This window comes from Hippoglossus stenolepis, chromosome 18, assembly GCF_022539355.2.
Source record: "Hippoglossus stenolepis isolate QCI-W04-F060 chromosome 18, HSTE1.2, whole genome shotgun sequence".
NCBI lineage: Eukaryota > Metazoa > Chordata > Actinopteri > Pleuronectiformes > Pleuronectidae > Hippoglossus > Hippoglossus stenolepis.
This window is the reverse complement of record NC_061500.1, coordinates 4,641,707-4,667,794: the sequence shown is the minus strand read 5'-3', so window position 1 is coordinate 4,667,794 and position 26,088 is coordinate 4,641,707. Positions and strand designations below refer to the sequence as shown.

The window sequence follows — 26,088 nt, the reverse complement described above, 5'->3', positions numbered from 1 at the left end:
CACCGCAGCTTCCTCCGCAATCATTTCTCTCCGTCTCACTGGCAACAGATGAGAGCCACGGTGGCAACAGCGGCGGGGGGACATCAGATGATGTTGCCGTAGAGACGCAACCGTTGCTAGGGGGAGGATGTCGTCATCAGCTCATCCGAAACATAAATTGAGCCAATCAGAGCCACGCAGGGAGCTTCACATTAAGAGCATGCAGGACCCCCTTTAATATTATTATTATTAGAACATCCATCCATTGAAAATGAACGAGAAAATGATATCGATTATTCTCATCATCAACAATTAACTGATTTATACATGATATGCTCTAAAATATATAGTGAATACAATATAGGATATAGATGCTGCACCGTTCTGCCTCATCAGCGACTAAAAACGATTATAGAAAAACAATAAATCTTTAAAGTGGAGAAGATGCAACTAGACAATGTTTTCAATTAAATATTGAATTAGTTATAGTTAAAGTTCTTAGTCTCTTTTTCTTGACTGATAATTTTCTGCTTTAAGTTCTAGCAAAAAAACATTAGAAATGTTATTTTAAACCACCCATAAAATACCAAGAAAAAAGTGAAGAATTATGATCACGACACATTTTATTTCTCCTAAAGAGAAAGTGTTCAAAAAAATACTGACATCAGTGTTTCAGTGCTCAACTTTTATTTATTCATCATTACTGATCAATTATCTCATGTTTCACAGCAAATATAGCGCAACCGTACAACAGTCTTCTTCCAAACACTTCTTCTTCCTCTCTTAACTTTTTTAAACTTTCCACTAGTTTTTAACTGTCTCTTTATCGTCCATCTTTTCTGTCTCCTTCCTCTGTAAAGGGACACATCACTGACTCAGCTTTGTCCTTCTATGAAAGTGCAAGACAAGGTCTCCTCCCATAACACAACTTGATCAAGTCTTTCATTAGATTCTCGCTGCCGTGTAAACTGAAACATTTTGAACGCTCTACCTGAAGTTCAGGCTTTCTCTTGTAAAGCTGAGATTTCTGGGTGATGAATCAGCTAGTTTCCTTTGACAGAGAATCTCCAGAGCCACAGAAAACACGATACAACTGGTTTCACAGGCTGAGTAGAAACTCTGCAGCGAATTGACTGACACGTCACTTCAGCCACGAGAAAGGAGCTCAACCTGCTAAATTCTTCAGAAACCAGACCAACATGATTCAGACATGTTGCATTTAACCTGGACCTCCTTACACGTCATATCTGCCATCATGGGTTATGGCCAATCTCGATTTTAAAGAAATTTAAAACAAATTTCCATCCACAACACATCTGAAGTCCTCGTTCTGACCTCCGTCTGTCCGTCGACAGGCGGAGAGCTGCGAGCCTCGAGTGTGTGTGTGTGTGTGTGTGTGTGTGTGTGTGTGTGTGTGTGTGTGTGTGTGTGTGTGTGTGTGTGTGTGTGTGTGTGTGTGTGTCATGTAAGGGCGACACAAGCAGTTCTTCTGCTGTGATATCGCCTCATTTTCACGAAGCCACCTTTGGGTGGCAGGACGACCTCCTCACCTGCCTTACGCCACCTCCGTCTCTCTGTCATCAGCAGAGAACTGCAGAAACACAACAGGACAAGAGTCAACGGTGACAAAACGATAACAGTTAATCATTAATCATGATAAGAGGGTATAATATGCTCACAGTGACGTTATTGAACCCAGCGGCCATTGGATGGTTATGAAAAGATGATACTATCACACGGTCTTCCTAAAATAAACACATGATGATCCAGGTCATAAGTTCATTCATGTGAAACAAATAGATAATTCATGATATTTTATCTTTCTTCTTGTCAATGTTCTGAGTTAATCTTCCTCTTATCTACCCTGATATTCTCTGTGTGCTTCGTCTGTGGACTGAGAGTTTCACTACCAAACGCTTTCAAGACCGATAGCCTTTGTTTTCACTTGAGTAATTTCTTGAGTGAACTCACTGTGAGGTCTGGTTCATATGTGTCATTTCTGAAACCAGCACCGCCTGTGGAAGATGAGGATTGATGGGACGCAGCCTCAAACTTCTGGCGAGTTCGCAGGCAGTAAACCAGCATTGCGATCAGAGTGCCGATCATCAGCAGGAGCACGATGACGGAGGCTGCCATCCCTCCTGCGTTGTCTTGTTTTGGTGAGGCTGCAGGGGAGGTGGACAACTATCAGTTTCTGGTTCTACTAGACAGCGGGGTGAGGACAATGGGAACATGTTTAAATGATGGTTATAATCTCAGTTGAAAGGCAGAGAATCTGGTTTTGCACGTTAAGGCAGTTAAAAAGTCCTGGTAATTGACAAATTGAGCATACCACACATTTTTGTTTGGATGGGAGCACTTACACGTGTCTGAATTTGTTTTAGCACAGTTGATCCCGATGGTGTATTCAATGTCATCCAGAGCGATGAAGCCTAAAGTGCCTTTGATTCCTTCAAACACAATCTGTTAACAACAGAAACAGGAATGAATTGATCATTTCTTGTGCTGTGGAGAAAACTAAAGCCATTTCCTGCAGAGGAACTCTTTTCTACACGTGATACTGTCTGTCGCGTGTTAGAAACGTGTTATAGCCACTTTCTTCATATGATGCAGTGTATTAAGTGTGAGAGTCTGACCTGGTATTCCTCAGTAGACATGATGTTTATGTCAAAGCGTTTCCACAGTCCTCCCACTTCGTTCACCACCAGCAGCTCAGTCAGAAGACCCTCAGTCATCCTCGACACCCTCAGCTGGTTGTCCGCTACAAAACAACACATTTAGAGTAAATCACGCACATCCAGACAACGCCTTGAAGGTCTATTGATAACTGTACTGTCCCAACCAGTAATGGTGGGATGGTAGAACTTTGATCTTTACATGAGAAAGGTTTGTAAATCCAGAATTTCAGGCAGGTGCCCTTGGTCGGGGGCAGGTGAGGGCTCAGCAGCTGAGCATTTTGATTGGTTGCCGTCCGATCGCTGCTTGGAAAGAACAGGAAGTGACCTGGCGGAAAGAAGAAAGGGAAGGAGGTCTATTTTACACTTCAGTGCATGTTTACTACATGTTATTGGATTAACTAACAACGACCGGAACACAGAAGTTTGTTTCTCTGCTTCACCTCTCTCTGTGCCCAGAGTGTGATCTTCAGTCGGGGTGGAGTAGTGCTTCTCCGTCTCATGACTCGTCAGCTCCCAGTCCAGTTTGTCCACTTTAACGTTGTGCGTGTTGCTCCAGCTGCACATCCCTCTCTCCAGACTGCACCTAGAACCTGACATATTGAAAACACCAAGAGTAAGACACTATCACAAAGAGGACACCCCCGTGCACTGATTATTTTTAAATTAGAAAGCTTTAAAAAATATATACCTTTTTTAAATGTTGTTTAACGTCTTTGAATCATGTCGCTATACTTTGCATTGTGTATTCTTTTAATTCGATGTGGTCTCAGTATCCAACATGTGAAGCATAGACTGTGTATAAAAATGCAGAGCTTTAATTTTGTGGCTGGAATGTTTTCTTTGTGGCTGGTTTGAAATCGCACCAGATTGATTTTCTTGATGAACCTGCACATTACTCTGAAAAGCCGGTTGAGTTCTGGCCCTAATTCTGATCAGTCCCGTTGATACAAACCTTTATTGTCACACGGGTACGCTGAAATGAAGATGTCATCGACTGCAACGTGGGTGTCTCTGCCTCCAGCTCCGATCACCTCGAACTCCAACTGCAGAACAAAGATCACCACACTGTCAGTTCGAACTACACACAAAACATGTCCTGGTTTTTAATGGACTTAAAAACTTTAAAATAGACAATGAATGTCAGTTGGGACAGACACAGCCTGGTTGATCACCATAACAATAGTTTTCCAATAAATATAATATAAACAAGGTTATAATAAAATGTTAAAGAATTTAAAAATAAAATGTCGATAACTTTATCCAATCAACATATTACTCAATTTTTCCATTCATCTACATTTCCATCACTCCCCCCTCCTCCCTCCTCCCTTGTACCTGCCAGTCCACAAGGGTGCTGGAGATGTTGCCGTTGCCATGGCGCCAGACGTCACCTTGATTCAGACGGTTGGAGAAGATCTCCACCCTCTCTCCCTTCGCCGGCTTCATGTACACCGTCAGAGAACCTGCAAAGTTCACACAGTTAAATGGTGTTGTTTGGCCTTGTGTGTGTGTTTTGTGTGTGTGTGTGGAGGGGCCTCACCAGGATACGCTCCCCCCATGTGGTACCAGAAGTGCACACACTCAGTCCTGGTGGCTCCTTGACGAACGGGGGAGGTGAGGACCGCCGTGCCGCCCGAGGGAAGAATGTCGGCTCTGGTGTTCACCATCATGTAGAAACCTGAGAAGCACAGTTTGACTTTAATCAGCTTCCTTCCCACACATTAAAACCTCAGTGTGGTTTGATCCCATCTTCTCTCACCGAGGTCGGTCTCCAGAGTGTGGTCAGTTTTGGGTCCGCCCATCGTGGCGGTGCTTCCGCTGCGGTGGAGCCACTGAACTTTACCCGAGCTGCTGTACCCGCAGCGCTGGCCTTCGAAGGAACACATCCTGGGCACAGAGCACGGACGAGCCACAAACGCCACATCGTCGATGGCCACCTGCCCGTCAAAGCCGGAGCGAACGGCTTCAAACATCAGCTGTGGGTAGAAGAAAGATTGCAAAGCAGTGAAATTAAATGGAACAATCTGTCTTTATCTTTCCTTTTTTTTAAATTGCACGTTTTGTGATGTTTGAGACGCTGATGAATAATTGCAGAGTGAATTTAGTCCATACCCGGAAGCTCGTGAGTTGGTGCGGTACCGGACATTGTCCTTCGTGCCACGCGTTGCCGTGAGCTCCGCTGCGGGTCCAGAGGATGGTTTCATACCCGTGGTCATCCAGCAGCTTTACATTCAGAGCACCTGGACGGAATCAGTGAGAGGGGGGGGAGGATGGTGTAAAAACATTCTCAATCGGTTTGTGATGAAAAGCACAAATACAAGATCAAAGATAAGGATGTTTTATTATCAATAACAGTCACATCCTCACCTGTGTTGGGTCCGTACAGTTTGTAGAAGAAGGACAGGCAGTATTCTGTTTGACCGGGCGTCTGCGTAAATGAGACCAAGCGTCCGAACAAACCGCGCAGAGAAGGATTCCACATGTCCACGACGAGGCTTTTACCTGGACATCATTAGAGGGACAGGGAGGGGGATTTAAAGATCAGGAAAAGACATTTTAAATTTGCATACAGAGTTTTTAATTAATCTATTCAATTCATTTTGAATATATATCTCACCGATCCCGATGGTGTGGTCCATCCCGCTGTGCACCGTCCAGTCAAAGTTGTCACTGTTGTCCTGATACCATCCACACAGTCCATCTTCAAAGTTACATGACAGTGCTGGACAAAAACAAAAGGAAAGAAGAATCCATCAAAGATTTGTAGATAAAATATGAACATATGGATTGTGCAGTACTGTGAATATGAGAATCACCGGTTGGAGAAGATGGGAAATAAGCGGCGTGACAGTCGACGAAGCTAACGTTTGTCACTTTAATCTTGGAGCACGGACACAGTTTCACAGCACGAGCCTCAAACGCCAGCTGGACGAGAGAAAACAAGACAAATGGCAGAGGACTAATAGGTGAAAATACAAAGACTTCACACACAACGCAATGAATGCAATGAAATACACAGTGAAAAGAAATCTGTTAAAAAAAACTGTTAAAAAACTGTTGAAATCTGGGGAGCAGCAGCAGGAGGATGCTAACATAACATAGTCGTTGCCATGGTTTTATTTTGTACATTTACTCAAATTAATCTGTTAAAAAAATCTAAATGTATCTGGGTAGATTTTTTTGAACCACGCAATGTATATTTTCTTTAATTGGGCCGATCCTGACCTGGAAGCGATGTTTCCTGGCTCCAACAGTTACGCTGGCATGCTGCCACGCCCCCTCCCCTGCTCCCGTCTTCCCAGCGAACTCCCACGTTTCAGCCTGCGAGCCCAGCAAGCTGTCAATCACCCTGACAGACAGCACACCTGCAGCAGAGACAAGTTATCGGAGTCGTATTAAAGGATCAGAGTCGTGTGTCAGGGGGGAAATGGAAGAAGTAAGAAGACGTGGTAAAAAAATAAAACAGCCGTACCAATGTGATCTGGATTTCCAGTTAAAGCAAAATCAAAGCTGAGGGAGCAGGCGGGGCCAGAGGGTCCCAGCAGGGGGGTGCGAGTCTGGGCGTCAGTCAGCTGCTGGCCGGGGGCCTGGGCCACATACAGGTACTCCTCTAGGAAATGTGATGATAAAATTAGACATTTTTTGAAACACTTGAAATGAAATGAACAAACTGAAGAGAGTGACGTAATGAAACTGCACCTTTGGATGTGGAATTCTGATGTAGCACCCAACCCTGACTCCCGATGCTGGAGTCAGTCCAGCCTGAGCTGCCTCCAGCGGTCGAGAAATCCCCTGCAGACACGATTCATTCAGTCACGAGACGTCTCACACGAAACACGCAAATCACACGATAACACAAAGCAATAGGTGTTGATCCCGGGGGCATACACCTTTTTACTGGTCTTGGTTCAAATACTCAACATTTTAGAAATCTGTCATTTTCAACCTGTCACTCTCTGTTGGCAGCTGATGTCACATAAGATGCTTTATTTCTGCTTTGACTGGCCCTGAACAAATAGTTAATACTTTTCCTCCCTTGTACCGGTGCAGACCTGTTGATAACTGAGCGTAATGGAGGATAAAACAGAAACTCACCACATTTGGCCTCATCCTCTGCTCCCGGACAGTCCGGGTTAAAATCGCACATCTTGTCGGGTTCAGCACACGGGTCTCCAGGAGAATCTGGGAATTTTGGGAGGGTGTAGTTTCCTGTTCGGGGAGAGAAAGTGAGACAGTATGTTATCATCCTGCAGAGGGTGATTCTTTGCTCATTAGGAATTTAGGTTTTTTAAGACCAAGGTTTACCAGATGATCTGCGGCACTCAGGGGACAAGGTGATGCTGTCGACAGCGATACCTCCATATGCAAAGTCTCTGATTGCTGCCATTATTAAAATCTGTAAGGAGAGAAAATTCCATTTTTAGCTTGTGAGGCTTTACATGCGTCGTCATAGATGTAAATTCACAGATTATATTTGTTTTATAAACAATGAATATATTACAATATGTTACCATGTCTAATGATTTTCCTGTTATTCCCCTTTATTAGGGACAGGTCTCAGTTGTAAAGATGTTTTTACTGCAGGCTACAATCAGCGTCGTGATTATAGCTACAACCTGAGGAGAGGGACTCACCTGGAAAGGGAAGCTGGCGACAATCTCCACCTCTGCCTTCACCCAGACATCACCCAGGGCTCCGCCTCGCTTCCACACAGGGTAGATCTTTTTCTCAGCAACCAGCACCGTCAGACCGCCAGACCTCGGCCCAAACTGGTGCGTGTACATCACCATCTACAGCAGGCAGACGGCGGAAACTTGTCAAAAAAGATTTGAATTGAGCTTAAAGAATAGACGTTCAAACTGTTAAAAGTCATTTCTTCTTTTTTTTGTTATGTTTTTGTATTTAAATGTTAAATTGAAGTGTATTTGTTGAAATCGAGGAGTAAAACTCCCTCTGGTTGGAGGAAAGAATCAAGTTCTCACCTTGCAAGGATGTGAACTATTGGTGGGATCAAGGAGACGACTTTGAAAAGTGGCCCAGTCCCTTGAGAGACCACCCTCGGGGACAGTGACATATAGGAAGTGACCTGCAATGATAATAATGATAGTATGGAATAGTAGGATTGAGAGAAGAACAGCACAGTTTCTATATATATATATGGAAATGTTACCTGCTGCATTGTTGTTGGAGTGATCCCTGCCTGGTCCTCTCAGAGGATCCGAGATGGAAATGTTCTCCTGATTCGTCCGCACCCATTTCAGTGAGGACAAGGACCTCAGGTCCCAATCACACAGGCCGGCCTCAAAGTCACAGAGCTGGAAGCCCTCTGGACACACAACACACACAACTCACGTTAACTGTATAAAAACATTCACACAGTGAATTTTTGTAATTTTTTATAATATTTTCTATTGTATATATAGTTGTTTGTTTAGAGGACTGGGTGTGTGGAATTTGGTGCAGCTGTTGGGCCTTTGTGGAGGTGTGTTATTAGTTTTGCACATATTTTAGTTTGCATTGTGAGTCATATCCATCTCTGGGTAAGTACACAGGCTCTGGTGGGACTCAGACGATGTGACTTCTCACCACAGGTCTTCTCATCACTCCCGTCACCACAGTCGTCGCTGCCGTCACAGACCTGCCGCTGCTCCACACAGGCCTCGTTCAGACACTTCACCATCCCTGCTGGGCATTCTTTACCAGGGAATGGCACTGATGATGTAAAGACAGATAACAACAACATCAAAATACTGACAATTGATTGATTTCTTAATATTAAGTGTTGGTGGGATATTTTCAGGGACTCACAGGGCAGAGCACAGTCCAGAAACTCCAGCTGGTCGATGGCCACGTCTCCTTTTTGCCCCTCTGACCGCTGTGAGTGAAGACGGATTTGGAAGCTTGTGGGAATACGGCCCAAAAAGATGGTCGCCTCCCTCCAGCCGCGGACACTGGTGGCCTCAGGACGCCACACTGTGGCCTCTGAAGAATCCGAGCGAAGGACGGACGCCCACAGCGGTGTGGAGCCCAGACCTGTGTGACCTACAGGGAACCAGACAAAAACCACAAGCACCAGCACAGAAGAGTTATGAGATACAACAGAGTAATAATCTGTTCAATTAGAATCATTATTTATGAGATTATTTCAGGACAAAACGTGAAACCCCAAAAAATACACCAGTAATAAATGAAAATACTGTCGATAGAAGTGATGTTTTTACGGTGAACTATTTAAATGTAAGACCTGCAGTCATGTTTGTTACCTGAGTCCCAGAGGAAATATCTGAGACGGAGACGACAGGTTGTTGAAGACTGTCTCATCTCTGGAGAGACTAGAACTGCAGTTCTGAGGGACTCGGACTTCACAGCATTCACTCCCATAAACCAGCCTGTGAGACGGGAAACGTCAGTCACATATCCCAAGTTATTCACGTTACAGGTCAGTGCAGGGACCCGCTTCATTCAATTCTCATTTAATTCAATGTCAGCACTTCTGAATTTGTTTATATATTTGTTGACCAATTGTTTTCAGCTCTTTTAAACTCAACACCGACATATTAGTATCTTTAAAGCTGATGTGGCCAAAATTATTTAGAAACAATTTCTTATTTGCACGTTCAGCAAATACAAACACATGTTTCTGTCGACCTGATGAATATAAGTCCTGTATTTCGACTCTTTTAGCTCTGTTTTATACAAATATCTGGTTCTTCATCTTACATAAGAGTAAACAAAACTCTCCTAGATGCAGACTCACCATAAAAAACACATTATATCACAACCTGTATTTGCTCCTTATGGTGTGTTACAGTTAATCCTTCATACAAAAATAGTGTCACTAAAACCATAATTACTTTTCATGACAGAAAACAGAAAACAGACGATGTCAGCTAACATTGACAATTACACGTAGTTTCACAAAGTAGAAACTGTGCAGTATGTTTTAAAGTCTTCAAATGGAATGAGAGGGTTTATTGGTTTCCATAATCCAAATGAAACACTTCCAGTAACACACCACCCTGAGGATCTCCTCCTGACATGAGTTACAATCTAATATGATGAATTTAACCGCTGCTGGTTTTTAATATGCTGTGAATTCTTCACTCATGGATCCACTGTGCCATTGCACTGATGCACTCTAGTGGTATAACCGAGACACAGCATGAAATGTATTCCCTATTTGAGTGAAAATAAATAAATAATACCTGTAGCCGTCCCGGTGGTGAAGTCAGAGGACGGCCCGCTGTCCAGCAGCATGCCTCCTCTCTGGTGTCTCCCCCAGCTGTACGCTTCATTGACGGAGCGGTCGGTCCATCCACACTGGGCTGCGTCCTCAAAGTCACACTCAAAGACTTTTCCTGTGTAGCCTTGAAATATGAGGAACAAATAATAATTGTCCACCAAATAACACTATTAACAATTACATTTTTAAAATGAAACTGTCTTTAGATCAGGCATCAAAGTGAGAATAACATACACTAAATAATTCAGTTTAGATGAGAGTGTTCACTGGCAACATATTTAAGGAAAACCATTTTAGTACTGACCACAGCTCTGCTCGTCGCTGCAGTCGCCACAGTCACACACAAAGTCACATTTCCCCTCAGGGGTCTGACACGACTGAACCTGAGAATCAGCAACTGTGTTATGAGAAGAAAAAACATCAGCGGACAGTGTTACTTCTTAAAATGAACCCATGAGGGGTCTGTTGGGCCTTGGCGGAGGTACTCGCTCTACGATGTGACATTCTGGTTATTTAAGTGTTTTCCTCTCTTCTTCTTCTGTTTGAAGGCTGCATAAAGTCTCACAGAGGACTCAGCCCCAAACTCTCTTATCAGGACTCTTTACTGTCTGAGGTTTACGGCCTGGTTAATGCCAACAGGCTCAAAGGCCAGGGAGACGTAATCAGGTTAACGGCAGCAGAATACCAGTCGTCCATCCAAAGGTCTCTGATTCAGAGTTTGGAAATCAAACATGACACCGAGCAGGAACATGCATGTTTCATAGAGAGAAGTTCACACTTGTCACACTCACAGCAGGTGATATACTTTGCTGCCTTGCATGTCATTAAAATAATACATATATATTGGGTCTATAATCAATTATAACTATAACTGCAATAACCGTAATCAGCTCATTAAAGATGAGTCTGCTTAAACCACCAGAAAAGAGGTGGAAAGGAGTGTTTCAAGGGACTTTGGGGGCCCCATGTAAAAGGGCCCAAGGTTCCTTCATTGAAACAATCTAGTCTTCATCTAAACCTCTGAAATTACTAAAACAGGGCCTTGTTTGGGTTTTTCCAACCATGGTGACGTTTCCTGTTCATAGCCGATAAAGGGGTTCTCACAAATTACATTTGTTGCCAGTCTTTCTCAAGGGCCCTCTCTCAGCCTGGGGCCCCAGACAGTTGCTTGCTTTGCCTACCATGTTGCAGAGCCCCTGAAGAAGGGGACATGACCTCCGTGACCTCAGAAGCCACAAAATACATCTGTGAGCAGGTGAAGTGAAACTGGCACCAAGAAGGAAAAAAGTAGATTCTTCACTTGTCTGTTTTAAGTTTCTTTTGACAGTTGAAAGCTCCTGGAAAAGGTGATAAGACCTTAACATTTCTTCCTGTAATTTTTGTGACATGGGTAGAAATATGAAGGCCACTAGTTTATATATCATTAGCAGCGTTATTGCTTCACAACAGTGTTGATAAATACCCAAACTCTTACAGTGGACTGAGTGAGATCTTACCCCAGTGCAGGAGCAGCAGCAGGAGCAGCGTTGAGCACCCCCGCTCTGACATCTTCCTCCCTCTTCCACCAGATGAGTCTGCAGATTCCAACTCAACCTGGAGACACTTTAATAGTCGACTCTGACCTGTTCTCCCTTTCACAGAGATAACAGCTGGACTTTAATTTCACCCAGCATGCAACTGCAATGAACCATCATAAAATAATTTCCTCCAAATTACAGTACAGGACACTTCCGCTTGTTGCACATTAACTGAAGGAGATGCGGTTGGAAACACGATTACGGAAGAATTCAGGTGTTGTCTTCACAAAAATCACTCTACAGGTTACATTATAATTCTGAGGGTATTGACTTTGAGCTTCACAAGAGCAGTTTTTAGAATTTGAAGATGTTTCATGATTCTTCATGTCATGTTGGCAGGATGGGAACATTTTATTCCAGCTTAGGTATTCAGGTATTTTTACCAGCCTTCAGAGAAATAGAAATGAAGCTAAATATGGGGATAATTGTGTATTTTAGAGGTTTATTAAAGACACACTATGTAAATGTTTCCTTTAAAGTTTGAATTGGATGTTCAGTGTCTTGGAATATGGAGTGAAAATTTATTAGAAGTCATTAAAAACCAGTGTTTATCTCCAATATTCAGCAGGAAACTTTCAAAATATGAACAATTCTGAATCTGAAAATACATGTTTCCTGTTGCAGCAAGAACATCTCAAATAAACCCACTGTACATTACCTACACAGCTACAAACAGTGCACAGGCCAAGTTAGAGACTTGCTGGTGAACCCAGCGACACTTTCAAACCAAACCTATAATGATTCGGACCTGTATTTATCAGGACCCCAGTGGTACGACTCTATCTGCTGCCAGTGGTTTGCCAAGATATTCGCCATCAACTTTGTGAGATTTGTCCAAAAACAATGAACTAATGCAGTATTGTCTGACCTACAACCACAGAGGATACAAGTGGGGAACTGTATTATAACACACTAATCATTAATGGGAGTTCCTCAAGTTCATGTACTTTTATCATTAAATAAAGGTCATGACATTAGAAGTAGTTTACAGTCTGCAGCTGCCAGGAACAGAGCTGCTGTAAAACAAACATCAGATAAGGAACGATGGGGGATGTTTGTTCTGTTCTGTAACAGTAGGAACACACAACTTCATATGCAAATTCCAGGAGACAGTTATCAAACATACAACAAAGTATTTAAATTTTTCACTTTTCAACAAGATGTGGTGATGAGGTCAAGAGACTACGTGACTCTAAAACCAGTATGTGACCAGTTTTGGTCTATGGGCATTTTCACACCTGTAGATAGTTTGCTCTCGCCCAAATCAGTTGATGAATTTGTAAACTCATCGTGTTTCCCCCTTGGTTTTGTTTCTTTTCACACAGAGAATAATCAGAACAAGGGGGGCACGGTGGCCTAGTGGTTAGCACCTCACAGCAAGAGCCTGGGTACGAACAAAAATGTGCATCAGTAAATGAAACATGAGATACTCTCTTTATTGGTCTGGGACGGGAGAAAGAAAGTAAACGCATGAAGAAGATCCTGTGTTTTGGATCTGTGCGTATTTCAGTGCAATGAACCATAGAGAAACGGCAGAGTTGGCAAATTTTTATCACATCTTGGTAATATGAAAAATACTCCACTCTCTTTCAAGCCGTGCAGCCTTTAGACAACTGAGCGGAACAAGGGGGCTAATAATGACAATGTTCTGGGGCATGCTAACCCGGTAGCTGGGTTTGATGGTGGTCGGATCATGTTGCTGTTGCAAAGGAACCACTTCAGAGTTTGTTTTAGACGAGAATGAATCCCCTCCTCTCCAGGGTCTTCTCATCTGCACCCATGTGTGATTGCTGCGTTGGAATCCAGACTAAATCCTCAATGATTAATTTCAAAAAGCTTCTTATGAAACCCAACATGTTCTTTTAATGAGGTGTTCCTCCTTCTCATGAGGGGTTACAGCTAAGTACTATGTCAGTTAAGTACTCTGTGAGTCCAGGAGAGGGAGCGTCCACCAGAGGCTGCTCTCACTTCAGTATCCTTCATTGCTCCAGGTCACCTCATAGCCTGGATACTGAGCCTTTAGTTTCTCCGTGGATACTGCGTGGTTTGCTCGTCCAAATCCCTGGAAGGACAAGCACCAAAACAAAGGTTTGATTATATGTTAAAATGATGCTCGTTTGAACGGAAACAATCAATATTTGTACATCAACATTGATAAAACACTGTGTTCAGTTATTGTTGTTCTCCTGCAGGGACCTCTCACCATGGAGTATCCGTACACGTGGATCTTCTTGTCTTGGGCATCATGTTTGATCCTCCCTCCTCCGATACACTCACAGTCCAGGTGTCCGTCCTTTTCCAGCTCCTCCGAAACTTTGTCGTAGATATCAGCTACAAGAAGAAGAATATGACAACAGTTTTTAAAACTATTTTTAATTTCTAAATTGTAAGTTCTGTATCTAGGATAAATCAGGTTAAACTGCAGTAGGTAAAATATCTCGAGGAAATAAAATGAAATCCAGAATGCTCTATTATTTGTATTATATGAAATGTGTGACATATTCAAATGACACTGATAAATGAAATTATTTTGCCATTTGATATATTGTTTTTCATTGTGACATAAATGTGCCAGGTCACAGTGCACAAAGTAAGGTGAAGTTATATGTTCCCCTGTTGTCCAGCAGAGGGCAAAAGTAACATCATTCAAAACATTGACTCTGCAATCTTCATCGCAGATAAACCAGGTAGGATGAACACAAAGTTTTCTAACATCACTCTGCACCATCGACCCCTGTGATGGCCCCCCCCTGTGATGGGCCCCCCTGTCATGGGGTCCTGACCCTCCTGACTCACCGTGGTACTCGGCCCATCCGTATCCTCGGACGATGTCCACCTCGGAGTCGTCCCCCTCCTCTCGGCTGTGGACCCTGATGAGGACGTACTTGAACACGCCGGACGGATCGATGTCAGCCCGCGGGATGTCCGCCATCAGAGCCGCGGCCCTGGTCTGAGAGCACATGTCCACACTTTCCTCTCAGCAACAAGTAAATAAAAAATATATTAATTTCTCAACAAGCTCCGGAGAAACACGAGCAGCTCGGGGGGTCGTTTAAATCCACGGAGAAACACGAACTCATCCCAGGAACGAGCGGCTCCTCCACTGTTCACCTGCTCCACGCAAAGACTTCCGGCATCAAAACAAACTCTTCCGGTAGCTTCAACAATACTTCCGGTATCTACAACAATACTTCCGCTTAATGCCTTCAAAATAAAAGACTAATAAAACCTCAGGCTTTTATGCTCTTTCTTGTTTGGGCGAGTATCGAGATGGACTTTTACCTTTCATATTGATTTTGTTTGTTTAACATATTTTGTATGTTTATGGTGACATTGAATCTCATATTATTATTAATTATTAATAAATATTATTTTGTGGTGTTTCAAGTTTTATTTGTCATATGCAAGTTAACACAGGGTCAACAGTACAATAGTTAAATTTAAATAAAAGCAAGGTAGAAAAAACTTACTATAAAAATAGTCAAATACTATACAAAACTATTTACATTCAAATGTGCAGTGTGGCATTCGTTGCAAATGAACCAACACATGTTTTATGTGCTTAACATTTTCAATGTGTAAACTAGCAAAAGGTCTGTCCTTGAATTTATTTTATAGTAAATGTCATATGAATTATTTGTGCTGAGCCCAAGTAACGATCTGGAGAGTTACACAGCAATTCTCATTCATTCAAAATAAATAAAAAAACATTTATTTATTTATTCTGAAGGCAAATGCAACTGTGCCAGAAGTCATCCGTTTCCTACATCGTAGCAGTTGTAGTCCAGAGAAACTCAGGGAGGAGAGAACCAGCTGCAGATGAAGAGAAAGGAAACATCACAATGTCCCTCTTAAATAAAGAAAATACTTTTATTTTGTTATCTGAGGAGCAAACATTACAACGTGAGCAAACAAAGAGCAGTGTAATATGACAATATAGAAATTTAATCTGAACTAATATTAATTAATAGAAAATGTTTCACATTTACTGTTACACTTACAAATGTTGATTTATCCAACATCAGTAGAAAACCTTTACCATGAAGCTCTGATTTAAAAAGTTTTATTTCATAAAATGTTAAAAATCCAGAAATATACATGATACAATGTACAATTCAACATCCGCTACATGAATCGCTGCAATTGAAATATTTATTCATTTTAACACAGATACATACTGCATCATGGTTAGATTCAACAATTCTGCATTACTGTATACAAATATCAACATAAATTATTTAACTATAACAATATTGTGGCTGACATGAGGGTAAATATATATATTACAAACATATTTTATCAGAAAAACCTGTTCGTCCATTCCATCTTTATTAGTTGATTTTTTTTGTGTTTCACATCACAATTACGGACTAAATCAAATCTTTTGCTGAGTGGTGATTTACGTTTATTGAGCTACAGCTTAAATGTGCCCAGAGACTGAGAGCCTGTGATTCTGCAGCTGTAGATTATGGATTATTTTGTGTTAAACTCTGCAAACAAAGCTTAATGCGGAAAAAAAAAGTCTTCATATAGAAAAACAAGAAAATATATATTTTATATTAAACTGGTGGTAATCTCCACAGTGTGCTTCAGGTTAACAGTGCTTCATACGATCTGCGACAATTCTACAACCGAATGCTTCCTCTTTGTTCGTTGGTATGGACGGGGATTAAAACTGATACCGAGCTAAAGCGCTTGTGTGGTCAGAGATTGTTGTAGTTTGAAAAACCCATTTTCAAATGATGGATGTTTGCAGAACTTTCACAGTCACAAAGAGCCTGTTTAACACACTAGGAAATTTAAAAAAGCATCATATGTCTCCTCTAAGAATAAAATATACATTCAGACTTCGCCTGACGTTTCAGTGCAACCAGGGAGTGGTTAAACCTACAGGACACTCAGAGAAGTTTTGGTCACACTCTTCATTATGTTGGCTTTTTACTCCAGCACTTTGGATTTGAAATGAAAAGAAAACATTAATACATCCATGCAGTCGGAGCCAAATATTTAGCAATGGGTCTGTTTAGGATGGTTCTTCTGCAGCATTGAGTTAAAAGAGCCAGAGAGATAATGTGAACACCTTTAAATGAAAGCACACGTTCACTCCATCATCCAGATCCAGCGTGTTGGAGGTAAAACTGCATATCTGTGCTATTGTTTTCTGACCATGCTGCTACAGTATCTAGATGGGGCCGTCACTGCCTCCTTTCCTCTTCCCATCACAAGCTCGGAGCATGATGAAGACCAGGGCTGCGCTGAGGAGGAGGCCGCAGAGACAGACGAGCATTCCCCACGCACTCAGGGTCAGGGCCTTCCTCTGCCCCACTTTCTCTGCCGGCAGCAGATTGCTCAAACTCAGCATGTAGCCCAGAGCCCAGCCCACCGAGGCATCCCCGGCCTGCAGGGTCAGCAACAAAGTATTACTGCAGGTCAGTGGGGAATTAGTGTTATATATTTATAACATATGTGTAAATGATGAAGTTCTCACCTTCTTCTGGAAGGAAATGCGAGGGAAAGATGCGTCGTCGAAGCCGTAGCCTCTCAACATGAGAACCTTGATGAACACGGAGGAGGCACAGTAGTCCTGCAAACGGGACTTTTGTTTCGGAGCAAGAAGCAACATCTGGAACCAAACAAAAATTCAATGTGTGAAAATGTTCCAATGAAATAAATAAAAAATGAAGATAAAATAAAAAATACCAGAATAATTGCACTTTTCAATTTCCAGTCATGGTAAGTGTATTTAAACAATAAGAGTTGTCTTTATATTAATTAAAAATGTGAAATCTATATTAAGACAGTGATACCACAGAAATACATCTTAGCAAATTAAACAAGAAATAACTCTAAAATGACAAATGACAAGTGACACATCATGAACAAATAGAACCTAAATAGAAGAGGACTTTACTTGACTGAAGCTCATGGTGCACACGGTCCTGGCGGCGTCATCCAGCCGTGACGGCGAGTTCACGGTGATGCCAGTCACCTCCTGCAGGAAGGAGTGAGTGTAGAAGAATGCAGAGAACGCCTGATGGAGGAGGACATGAAATACAAAACTCAGAGTTTGGAGACATTATCTTTGACATGTACAACACAGTCAGAAATGGTAAAACGTTATAACATCATTTATTTCCTCTCTTACCATGAAGCTACCGGTGACGTTTGGCTGAAACACTTCGTCGAAAGAGCACCGGGAGAACGAACAGCTGTCGAAGGAGAAGATCTCGGACACGTTGCCCACGCAGTGTTCATAATGTCCGCTGCCCTGCAACGTCACCGAGGCCTCTGGGTTGTAGGAGCTGGGCGCGTACTTCACTGTGCACGGAGAGTTGAATATAGTGCTTAATTTGAAACTCATGCTGTGGCCTGCAGGGTAGCAGGGGTGGACGGCTGATTGGGAATAACCCTGAGACTGAGACAGAGACATGAGAGACACTTAAAATGCTTTTCAAAATAATAAATATGTTTATCTAAATTGCCCATTTACAACATCCACATTATATTAAATGATATCCCTTTATTAAACCCAATTGCTTCACATCTTATCCTGTTTTATCACATATAAAACAACAGAGAGATCAATGAACATCTACTGATTTCATATAGGACATATAAGATGGATTTTCTTCCGTTGAGCCACTGTGTCATATTCACCTTGACTAGGTGAGCCTGAAGCCTCTTGAGGACCTGGTCCTGGCCGTAGCACAGGAAGCTGTGCGTGTACAAAGAGTACTCGTGTCCATAGAGACGCATCTTCATTGTGTCGTTCTTGTCCTCCACGTCCTCCTGAGTGGCAAATGTTATCTGGGTGGACGCTCCGCCGAAATCAAGCGCTCCCACCGTGGGTCTGCCGGGGCTAAGCCAGTGCCCCACGAAACCATACTGAAAAGGAATATTAAGAGAAACAAAAGGGTTTCTGTGTCGATTATAAAAAAAATAACTTCACATCACATACATTCAAACACACTGATACTGATTGTACTCAGACAATAACGGTACATCAGACTGAGTGGTAGTTAACGAGGAGACGCCACTAGGTGTCATCAGTCACCATAGAAATAACCACATGACTCCATCGGTACCTTTATGAAGTTCTCGAGGAGATAGTTGACGGTGACCCAGCCGTACGCCCCCTCCTTTTGACCACTCAATATGGCCGCCCCTTGGTAGTTGAAAGGGTACGACTGGATTCTGTGTCCCACTTCCTGGAGAATCCGACCCGATTGCTCCGGACTGTATTTACTGGTGCGGAGGAAAAACAGGGATTTCTTCAGTGTTGTTGCAGTTTCCATGGAAATGAATGAAAGGCTGTTCTAAATTTAGGGATCAATTCTTTTGTGAATCTCCCAAGAAATGACGCAGAGATCTTTATGAAACAAAAATCGGACACGTGTAGAAGGTCGAAATCTATGAGTAGGTGAAATTTGGAGTGGATCTGGATAATAACAATCATCAAAACAAGAATTCTTAGGAGGCTGATCTTTGTTCAGTTACTGTCGACTATATCAGAGGACGGACACAGTGGATATGAGCAGTTTGCAGAACATTTCTGTGTAAATGGTGTTTCAGATCTAAATATGCAGTATGATGATAAAGTGGACGATCGGCCTGGGTGGAGGTAAGTGCGAGTTTCCTGTCGGCTTCCTGCTCCTGAGGTTTGGTTCTTAGGAGCTTGTGTTTTTACCAGCATGTCTGAACACAATGTCAACATCCCTGCTCCATGCAAATGAATGGAAATAAAGAAAGCCACTCGTGCCTGCAGGGCTCATATCTAACTGTCACTTAGAAACTGTGTAGGCAAAACATGCAAGTGTGTCATCCAAGATAAGAGAAGTTCACTTCCCAAGGAACAAGTTGCTTTAACTCTTGGTGTCTCTTTTTAAATCAGCATCATGTAGAAAACTAAGTTATGCCAAAATGTAATTTGACTATTTTTAGAAAGCCTATATAATAATATAAGCCATAATATGAATTCAAAAGTAAACTAAAACTTGTTGATATGATAAATGATTAAAAAACTAACTATTTGACTGATGGGATATAGAACAAAAATAATAAGAAAACTGTATTTTCAAGAGTCAAGAGTCATATTTATCTTTATGTTTTTCTTTCTGAAAATAGAAATGTAAAAAAAAAGGCAACAACGCAATTAATTTTGCGTTGTTGCCTTTTCATAGTTTATATTTTATATTGTTTCAATTTTATATTATAGACACAGACAAACCACAGACTCTGCCTCCACTGTAAAGAGAAGGTAACACACTAGGACTCAATAACTGACTGAAAATGCCTTGATGTGAAAAGACTAAATCAATTTTATTAATTGGAGGATAATATACCAGTCACCAATTTATCCCTATATATGCTATTTATGAATTTGGAATTATGTTTTAATGCAGTGTAAAGAAAGCGATTATCTTTAGAAGATAGGATAATCATTTTAGTTTTATTACAGTACCAAAAGGAACCTATCAGGCAGAATTAGATTCAGAGAACTGGAGTAAAGGTCACATAGAGCATAAACAAACACAGACAGACACAGAAGTCTGGTCGCACGGGTTGGGACCAATTTTTTGAAATGATATTTGAGTTCAGGTCTGGTCACATTGGCTGGAGTATCTACTCGATTCTTTATGCTGCATGTCCCTGGCCCAAGAGACAACACTTGTTTTGTGTTGGTCTCGGTCACTGTAAGGCAGAAGGACAGACAGACACTCAGACTCACTTCAGAAGCCTCATGCCAGCTGTGGCTCCCAGGTACACGGGCGTGAGCCGGTGTCTTTCTTTGGGGATGTCCTTCACCGCCTGGTCCAGACAGACCTCTAAGCTCTGCCCGGCTGCTCCCTGCTGGCCGGCGTAGCTCGAGATCCCTCCGCCTGAGTGAGTGAGGAAAAAAATCTGATTACAAAATGAACCGGCAGAATCTTGCTCGTGCTCGCTGCTGTGACCCAGATGCATCATGATACGGTTCAATCGCACCCAAAGAAACGTGATGGCTGAAAACGTATCAGTCAACGTGGAACTAACTGTGCTTTCTTTGGCTCAAACAGAAAAATCAACAATCAACAGAACCACGTGTCCCTGGTGACTGACTTAATATGAATAAGTAATAATAAAATGATTAATAATAATAAACTTTAACTGAAGCATCCAAATAAGGATTAAAGTCCACTTCTGACTGAAGTTTTTAATGAATCATCCAGGTTGTGACAGGAAAATAAAAACAACTTTATCTCAGACAGGACACAGAGAGAGGAGTGAGGTCACACACATCTAGACTGTGACTCAGTCCTCGTTGCCAAATCACTAATCAGGGAGACAAAGGTTTGCTTGAGCTGCTGTAGGTGTGTCGTGGTGATACAATTAATTCACAAGAAACAGCTGGGCTTGTTGAACTGTGTCAGATCCCACTCGATCTTGTGAAAGAATATTCCTGTCACAATCAGAGGGGTTGATGTTAAACTCCACACACTGATCAAACATTCACATTCAGAAGGTTTGAAAGGATGGAAGCTGTACTACTACTACTTCTACTACTACTACCTACTAATTCCACAAACATCAGTGGATCGCATGTCTTGCAAATCGTTCAACTTATTAACCTAGCATGTGTATTGTAAAAACAACAGGGAAGTATAAATGGGGAGCGCAGTGTCGAATTTGGTGCAATTTGTACGTGTGATACGTTCAATATTAATACAAATTGAATGTGCTGATCTCTGTCAGGCAAAAACATTCATTTAATCACTTCCTCTTAAGTAATTGGTCTTCAAAGTAAAAGCTATAACACGTCGTATCGAGCTTTTATTTTGAAAAGTTGTGAACTTTGAAGATTGTGCTGAATGCTACACAGACCTTTCATACAGCTGAAATGTAAAGAAAAAATTATAACACCAGTTAAGTAAATCATTCAAACTTATATTAAAGTCACACACGTGAACCGTGTTAAAACTAATTTAGTTTCATTTTATGAAAAACATTAACTACATAAAAATCTTCACTGCAGATAAACCAGGTAGGATGAACACAATATCTTCTAACTTCACTTTCATAGACTGTTTATAGAAGTGATATTGTGGAACTGTTTGAGGAGGACTCACTAATGACAAGGAATAAATCGAATGTAGCTCCGGAGCATCGACACAGGACAAGAAAACATCACAAAAAGGCAGGTTTACAATGGGCACTGCACTAGTTCGAATTCATTATATGTGTTTACATTTGTTTAAACTTGACTTTTTGAAATCATAAAATATATAATGACAGTTCCCAGAGAGTCTGACTCAGGCTGCGGGTGTCAACCACTGCTGCTGACACATTAGTTGTGAGACTTTAGTTTCCTGTTTCTTGACTTATTTCACAGAAACTGTGTGTTTTAAGGAGAAGAAACTGCCAGTGTGTAAATACACTTTCCCACAGATGTACCAGTGATGTTATGAAATGTAAACAGCCCCAGACAGTTTGGCTTCTTTCCTTCTAAGGCCAGAAACAGATAATGTAGCAGCAACTAATTCTATGGAAGGAGGAAACTTTTCATTGTCTTTTTTTTTTAATCTTACCTTTAACATGGCATTCACTGTGCTGGGTGACCACTCCTGTGCCGTTTTGCTTGTCTGCCGGCCACTTGTATATGTACAACGCTGTGTGTGACGATCCAGCATCCAGGACAATCCCATACTACAGAGAACAAATAAACAAAAAGAGTCATACAAAACAGAAGAGAACAGAGACGGCTATAAACATTTCCACTTAACAGGGTTTGAAGAACATGTTTAGATCTTGGCTGTTTGAAACTGATCTCGGGCATCTGAAAGGCGTTCGCTGCAGACGGAAAAGGACAGACGTTAAATAATGGCGTCGGCCTTTAAAGAGAGCCTTCTGGGTATCAGATGACACTCGGCCATGTGGTGGAGAGACGTGGAAATCATAGAAATGGAGCAGCTATAGGCCTCTTCCTGGTTTTAATAGACGATATCACATCACTGCAATCCTGACGTCGCTCAACTGGCTCCCTGTTCCGTTTAGAATTGGTTTTGAGATTTTAAAGCTCTGCCACAAATTGCATGGCAGAGCTGCAACATGGGTCGGGGAAGAACCAATTCAATTTTGGAGCAGATTCTAAATAAGGGGGTCGATCCAGGAATTTTACAAATCACTTTCTTTAACATTGCGACACAACATTCAACATCTCCCAGGGAATAATTCATGAATCTTGACGAAAGCCATCAGGCACATTCAGAGGACTGACATCTATGGGTGTGTGAAATCTGGAGCAGCTTTATTTTATTAAAGGGGACTGTGCGGCCTTGGGCTTAACTGAGTGCTGTTCTATTTGATGTTTTCAGTGTGTGTCCGCATGTCTCTTCACTTCTCGTGCATTCAACAATTGTTGTTTTCAGGCCTGCGGTAAGTCAACCTAAGGAAGTGAACCATCATGTTCTTATTATCAACCTTTACACAGTTTCTATATGAGGAAATAGAGTGCACTGTTAATGTTCCTCATCAACAAACTGAGATAAATCAACCATGATGCCAGGATTTTATCCAGTCAACATTTGAATTTTCCATTAAAAGTCACTGTCTCAGTTCCTTTAGCAGAAAGTCTCTTGCCTGTTGCCGTGCAGCGATTAAGACCTGTTGTCCTGACACTTTGAGTGAAAGAAACCTGGACTCTGAATATGCAGAAATTCAGCCGTGCAAGAGGGAATGTGACAGACGATCCAACGGGGAGGAATCGCACATGCCCCCACACACACACAGACACACAGATGCATGTGCAGAGATAGATACACACACATACACGATCGGGCATTTGCCAACAAACATGTCACAGGCCCTGAGATTCACAGGTGAACGGTAACATGTGGGAGTGTTCCTCGTTATATCTGATATTCATTCTGTCATTACTGCTGTGCAGCCAGTCGTATGAGGACTCGCTCCAACACTTGCCAAAGACACAGCGGCGCTCTAATGATGTGTTTTGTCCCTTCGTTTGACACACTATGGGAACTGCTGAACTCGTCTCCCTGCGAAATGTAAGAAAAAAAACCTTTTGTGCCCTTTTTGGTGACTGAGTGAAAGAGCAGCTACATTTGGCTGAAAGAAAGGAGCCATGGGATGTTGGGCGAGTGACACAAAAACAAGGGAGGAAAGGAAACAGGAGCTGGAGTCGGTCTGTGTGAAATCCTGCTCTGAATCCCCAAACAGCAGCAAACTACAGATGAAAACCCTGCAAATGTGGGTTCAGACTTTCAGCTGAGGAGGTTTGCTGTTGCAATTACTTTGATAATATAAGAAAACATTGATACTTCACTTCAGACATGTTGGATATATGATGGATATGGAGCCTTGTACATTGAAACTCATCACACTGACAGTTTCCTGCATTGGTGAATGTGACCTTTTACTGTTGTTGAGGTTCAGTGTGAAGGATTTTGTGGTGTGTCAACCAATGTTGTCAAAGCATGTAGGACCTACGGTGGCCTGCAGGAACCATAAAGCACAAAAGGCCGTCTCTAGTGTTTGGTTTGTCCGTTCTACGCTACAGTAGAAACAATGACGAACTCTGTGGAAGAGGAAGTATATAAATGAATTATTCTAAGCTAAAGAAAATACAACAATTCTTAGTTTCAGGTGATTTTACATTAGTTATGAACATTATATTCTCTTTCTGGCAATAGATCCCCTTACGGCCTGCACTATGGACCTTTAATTCTTTGTCTGTTTTACATGTTCTTTGTTAGTACAATTAGGCAACTACAGCCTATCTGTGTTTCAGCCATGAGGTGCACACACCACAAAGATACTGACGATGATGATATGTATTTTCTTTTATCGAGATCCATGAATTATTCTCTGAAGAATCAATGAAAGTGTCAAAAAACACCCTATCTAACATAGGGAAGAAAGTGATGAAAGAATTCCTGGATTAGTGCTACATTTCTTGGGTTTCTTTCTTGGCCCAATTCCCATCCTTCCACCGAGTTTTGTGAAAATCCGCTCAGCAGGTTTTTCCTAATCCTTCTGACAAACACACAAACAAAACAACGGACAGGGGTCGGCACATAAACTCATCAGCAATATAACACAAGACAAGTGTGGTCCATATGTTATTGTTTTTTTAAACCGCATTTTAGAAATATATTTCAAAATGAATGAGGTCTTACTAGCGTGTATATATGTATGATTATCAAAATGCTGTTGAAACAATAATCATTTGGAACATATTTCGCACATATTATGCAACTTTAAAATGGAATAACAACATCTCAACTCAGTTTTATCCTTGGGGCAATTAAGTTTTTTAACTTTTTAACTTCTCTTTTGCAAACATTTTTGTTTGTTATTTGTGTTTCCTTGGTGTCTTGGAAGGTTTTGTTTATTTCCTGTACTTTGCTATAAGGCTGAATGAATCAGAATATAGGAATAATATCACATATCAACATGACTCTTTCCTCCATTGAGGCTGCACTCTATATATAGTCACTATATATAGTCATATATATTAGCAGAGTGTCCTCGTCCAGCAGAACATAGCTTGAGTTTCAACCCACACACATCGACTGACACATGTCCAAAAATACCCAGAGGACCTTACCGCGAACCCGGGCGCGTCCAGGACGTCCCGAGCGGGGACAGTGAGGAGCAGGACCGCGACCACCCCGCCGAGCAGGAGGAGGACGGGGAGGACGGGATGAGAGGAGCACCGCTGAGCCATGAGGTGACGCTGAGAAGTGAGAGGAGCAGCTCCTCCGTGCGCCTGGAAACCTCCAAGCGGAGAGAGAGAGAAGTGGCGAACGACTTCCCGCAGTTACCATAACCCCCGCGTGTGGTTCACGCTCCACCTGCCACCTGATTTACATTTCACTTGAGATAGCTAAGGAGTGACTGAGCTGAATTTATGTCCCGGGTAAAGAGCCGGGCTGACCCTCATCCAATCCGTGCGCCCCTGAATGCGCACAGCTCCAAGGCTCCTGGTGCCATGGAGGGAAAAATGCTTCTATCCAGGCCAGAGCCGGTGACAGAAGAAACCTGCAGCTCTGTCACATTCAGGGTTAGTCAGGGTGGAGCCTCTGTGTCATGTCCTTGTTAATCTACATGTAGGTGGAGGAAAAAATGTAATCATTAATCTTTTAATGGGGGAAACAAGGCCCAGGCAAACGGTGGCCTGTTGTGGAGCTGCATGTTGTTGTCATGCTGGATTTGCATGTGAATGGCTGCAGAGTTACAAACAACACAGACTTGCAAATTGCATAATCAGTCGAGAGTCTGTGAAAATTAAGTTTTCTCCACAGACCTACACTTTATTTTTTTAAATGTAAGTCCACATTTTCTAAAAGTCTATCTTTGCGAAATGAAGATCGCCCCCTAGTGGCTGTGTGCAGTGTACATAAATCCCGCTTCCCCCATGTTAGCAAGTGGGACATGGGCCACATCAAGGTACAGGTCATGTGAGCTTTTGTTCAGTTGTTCATCTTCCTGATAAGTTTTCACTCTTCATTAATTGGTGTAAAAACAAGGTGGAACATCGTGATTGACAGCTGAGACTGATTCACGATTGGTCGAGTGGCGTGGCCAATCGGTGACCTTCCACAGCTCCGTCCTCCAA

The 26,088-nt window shown here is 42.1% G+C and overlaps 3 protein-coding genes across 3 annotated transcripts; all 3 read right to left on the bottom strand.

The window, feature by feature from the left end:
- Positions 1-1,534: 1,534 nt before the first annotated feature.
- Positions 1,535-11,112, bottom strand: mamdc4 (MAM domain containing 4). The gene is made up of 29 exons (XM_035185177.2): positions 11,082-11,112; positions 10,205-10,297; positions 9,863-10,024; positions 8,921-9,046; positions 8,466-8,699; positions 8,244-8,369; positions 7,828-7,983; positions 7,640-7,743; positions 7,292-7,447; positions 6,963-7,053; positions 6,753-6,866; positions 6,357-6,449; positions 6,130-6,267; positions 5,883-6,022; positions 5,474-5,582; positions 5,275-5,379; positions 5,025-5,159; positions 4,770-4,897; positions 4,417-4,633; positions 4,198-4,335; positions 3,993-4,120; positions 3,610-3,700; positions 3,098-3,247; positions 2,857-2,982; positions 2,616-2,740; positions 2,343-2,442; positions 1,951-2,144; positions 1,659-1,724; positions 1,535-1,570 (listed from the first exon to the last, which is right to left on the bottom strand). Exons 1-29 carry the CDS (start codon positions 11,110-11,112, stop codon positions 1,535-1,537), a joined length of 3,612 nt encoding a protein of 1,203 aa, XP_035041068.2.
- Positions 11,113-12,888: 1,776 nt separating this feature from the next.
- phpt1 (phosphohistidine phosphatase 1) lies at positions 12,889-14,635 on the bottom strand. The gene is made up of 3 exons (XM_035184502.2): positions 14,274-14,635; positions 13,681-13,808; positions 12,889-13,539 (listed from the first exon to the last, which is right to left on the bottom strand). The coding sequence occupies exons 1-3, from the start codon at positions 14,437-14,439 to the stop codon at positions 13,447-13,449; spliced, it is 387 nt and encodes a 128-aa protein (XP_035040393.1). The 5' UTR covers positions 14,440-14,635; the 3' UTR covers positions 12,889-13,446.
- Positions 14,636-15,322: 687 nt separating this feature from the next.
- Positions 15,323-25,663, bottom strand: entpd2b (ectonucleoside triphosphate diphosphohydrolase 2b). The gene is made up of 9 exons (XM_035184500.2): positions 25,078-25,663; positions 22,040-22,157; positions 20,206-20,356; positions 18,563-18,722; positions 18,135-18,362; positions 17,623-17,892; positions 17,389-17,508; positions 16,966-17,100; positions 15,323-16,875 (listed from the first exon to the last, which is right to left on the bottom strand). Exons 1-9 carry the CDS (start codon positions 25,195-25,197, stop codon positions 16,660-16,662), a joined length of 1,518 nt encoding a protein of 505 aa, XP_035040391.2. The 5' UTR covers positions 25,198-25,663; the 3' UTR covers positions 15,323-16,659.
- Positions 25,664-26,088: the final 425 nt, after the last annotated feature.

Excerpts from the sequence above, each read along its gene's own strand:
- phpt1 (XM_035184502.2), bottom strand. The coding sequence starts at position 14,439 with ATGTGCTCTCAGACCAGGGCCGCGGCTCTGATGGCGGACATCCCGCGG. Across the intron at positions 13,809-14,273 it reads CGGATGGGCCGAGTACCACG|CTGATATCTACGACAAAGTT; the intron begins GTGAGTCAGGAG and ends TTCTTCTTGTAG. Across the intron at positions 13,540-13,680 it reads ACGTGTACGGATACTCCATG|GGATTTGGACGAGCAAACCA; the intron begins GTGAGAGGTCCC and ends TTGTCCTTCCAG.
- entpd2b (XM_035184500.2), bottom strand. The coding sequence starts at position 25,197 with ATGGCTCAGCGGTGCTCCTCTCATCCCGTCCTCCCCGTCCTCCTCCTG. Across the intron at positions 20,357-22,039 it reads CAGTGAATGCCATGTTAAAG|GCGGAGGGATCTCGAGCTAC; the intron begins GTAAGATTAAAA and ends TCACTCACTCAG. Across the intron at positions 16,876-16,965 it reads GCATTTCCTTCCAGAAGAAG|GCCGGGGATGCCTCGGTGGG; the intron begins GTGAGAACTTCA and ends CTGACCCTGCAG.
- mamdc4 (XM_035185177.2), bottom strand. The coding sequence starts at position 11,112 with ATGTCCCCTTCTTCAGGGGCTCTGCAACATG. Across the intron at positions 4,898-5,024 it reads ACTGTACGGACCCAACACAG|GTGCTCTGAATGTAAAGCTG; the intron begins GTGAGGATGTGA and ends GATTCCGTCCAG. Across the intron at positions 4,121-4,197 it reads CATGGGGGGAGCGTATCCTG|GTTCTCTGACGGTGTACATG; the intron begins GTGAGGCCCCTC and ends TGAACTTTGCAG.